Source organism: Sphaeroforma arctica (assembly GCF_001186125.1).
Source record: "Sphaeroforma arctica JP610 unplaced genomic scaffold supercont1.6322, whole genome shotgun sequence".
NCBI classification, from domain to species: Eukaryota; class Ichthyosporea; order Ichthyophonida; genus Sphaeroforma; species Sphaeroforma arctica.
Window position 1 is genome coordinate 286 of NW_014034236.1, and position 1,400 is coordinate 1,685.

Consider the following 1,400-nt stretch of genomic DNA (forward strand, 5'->3'; position numbering starts at 1 on the left):
CGCCTATCGCACCAGCATACGCCATGCATTCCTACAACTAAAACCATACAAGTTGAGCTATATATACTATTGTAAATGCCAGAATAGACACCAATAGGATACAAATACTTACAATTTCAATATATATATATATATATATGTATGTATGTATACATATATATGTAAATATGTAAATATGTAAATGTGTGTATATGTATGTATGTTGTATTTATTTATATATATATATATATATATGTGTGTGTGTGTATATAATCAAACCCTTACCTCTAGCTTACGGTTCTTTCCCACAGCCCTACTGGTAGCCTGCTGCCCTGACTTTAAGAACTTATCAATATACCCCTGGTGATGCTTGGCGATGCCCGCAGGCATGAGCGTCTCTATCTTCTCCCCAATAACCTCCTCAGCAGTGTAGCCAAACAACCTCTCAGCGCCCTTGTTGAAAGCGTTGATACGTCCCCCTGTGGCAGTTGTGGTGATGTGCGGAATATTATCATAACGTTTGTGTGTGTTGGGGTAGATGTGGCAGTGTGTAGATGTAAGCATGTCCATGTGTGTGCATACGCCCTTATGCACATGGTTGTGTATTAAGGTGCATGTATATTTATACAGGAGAATCTGTAACGGGTGTGTAATGATATTACTGCGCCAGCACCGAATACTTTAGAAATCCTAAAACCCTAAACCCAATAATAAAACCCTTAAAACCCTATAATAAAAAACCCTAAATTCTTAAAGCTCCCAGTACTTTAGTAAACCAAACACTCTCAACCTCCATTGCTCTGAGTCTGCATACCTTGTTCAATCAGAATGATGGCATCCGTTGCACAACTGAAGATGGCATTCATAATCATTGTCTTGTCATTGGAGCCCTTCCTGCAGGTTATAAATAAGCACCATTCCATTGACCGGGAAGATATTAGTGGTGAAAAGCTATTATAGTTTGGCACATTGGATGTATGTGTACACTACTACCTGCATAAATGTATTGTATGAGAGCCATACGTATACATGTATATTAGCATGCATTTGTCAAAGCTGTACATATACGCATTCATTCATATATATATATATCAATATATAGATAAATTGATATATATATATATGTATGTATGTATATACATACATACATACATACATACATACATACATGCATGCATGCATGCATACATACGTACGTACGTACATACGTACATACACACTTACATACATATATATATATATATATATATATATAATATGTTTTAGGGTTTTAAAAACCCTAAAACCCTAAAACATGATAACAAGCCGTACCCACGTATGTAAACCAGCACACACACAGCAGTACCTTTCCTCCTCCAGTTTTACACGACTACTTTCAACCGCGTGCAAATCTCGGAATAGAACTGTAAAGGTCCGGTCCA

The 1,400-nt window shown here is 36.8% G+C and overlaps 1 protein-coding gene across 1 annotated transcript; it reads right to left on the bottom strand.

Moving 5' to 3' along the window:
- Nucleotides 1–264: 264 nt before the first annotated feature.
- Nucleotides 265–458, bottom strand: SARC_15560 (hypothetical protein; the record flags this gene model as incomplete). Its single annotated transcript, XM_014290322.1, has 1 exon — nt 265–458. A coding segment is annotated over one exon (194 nt), but the record flags the coding sequence as incomplete, so codon positions are not given.
- Nucleotides 459–1,400: the final 942 nt, after the last annotated feature.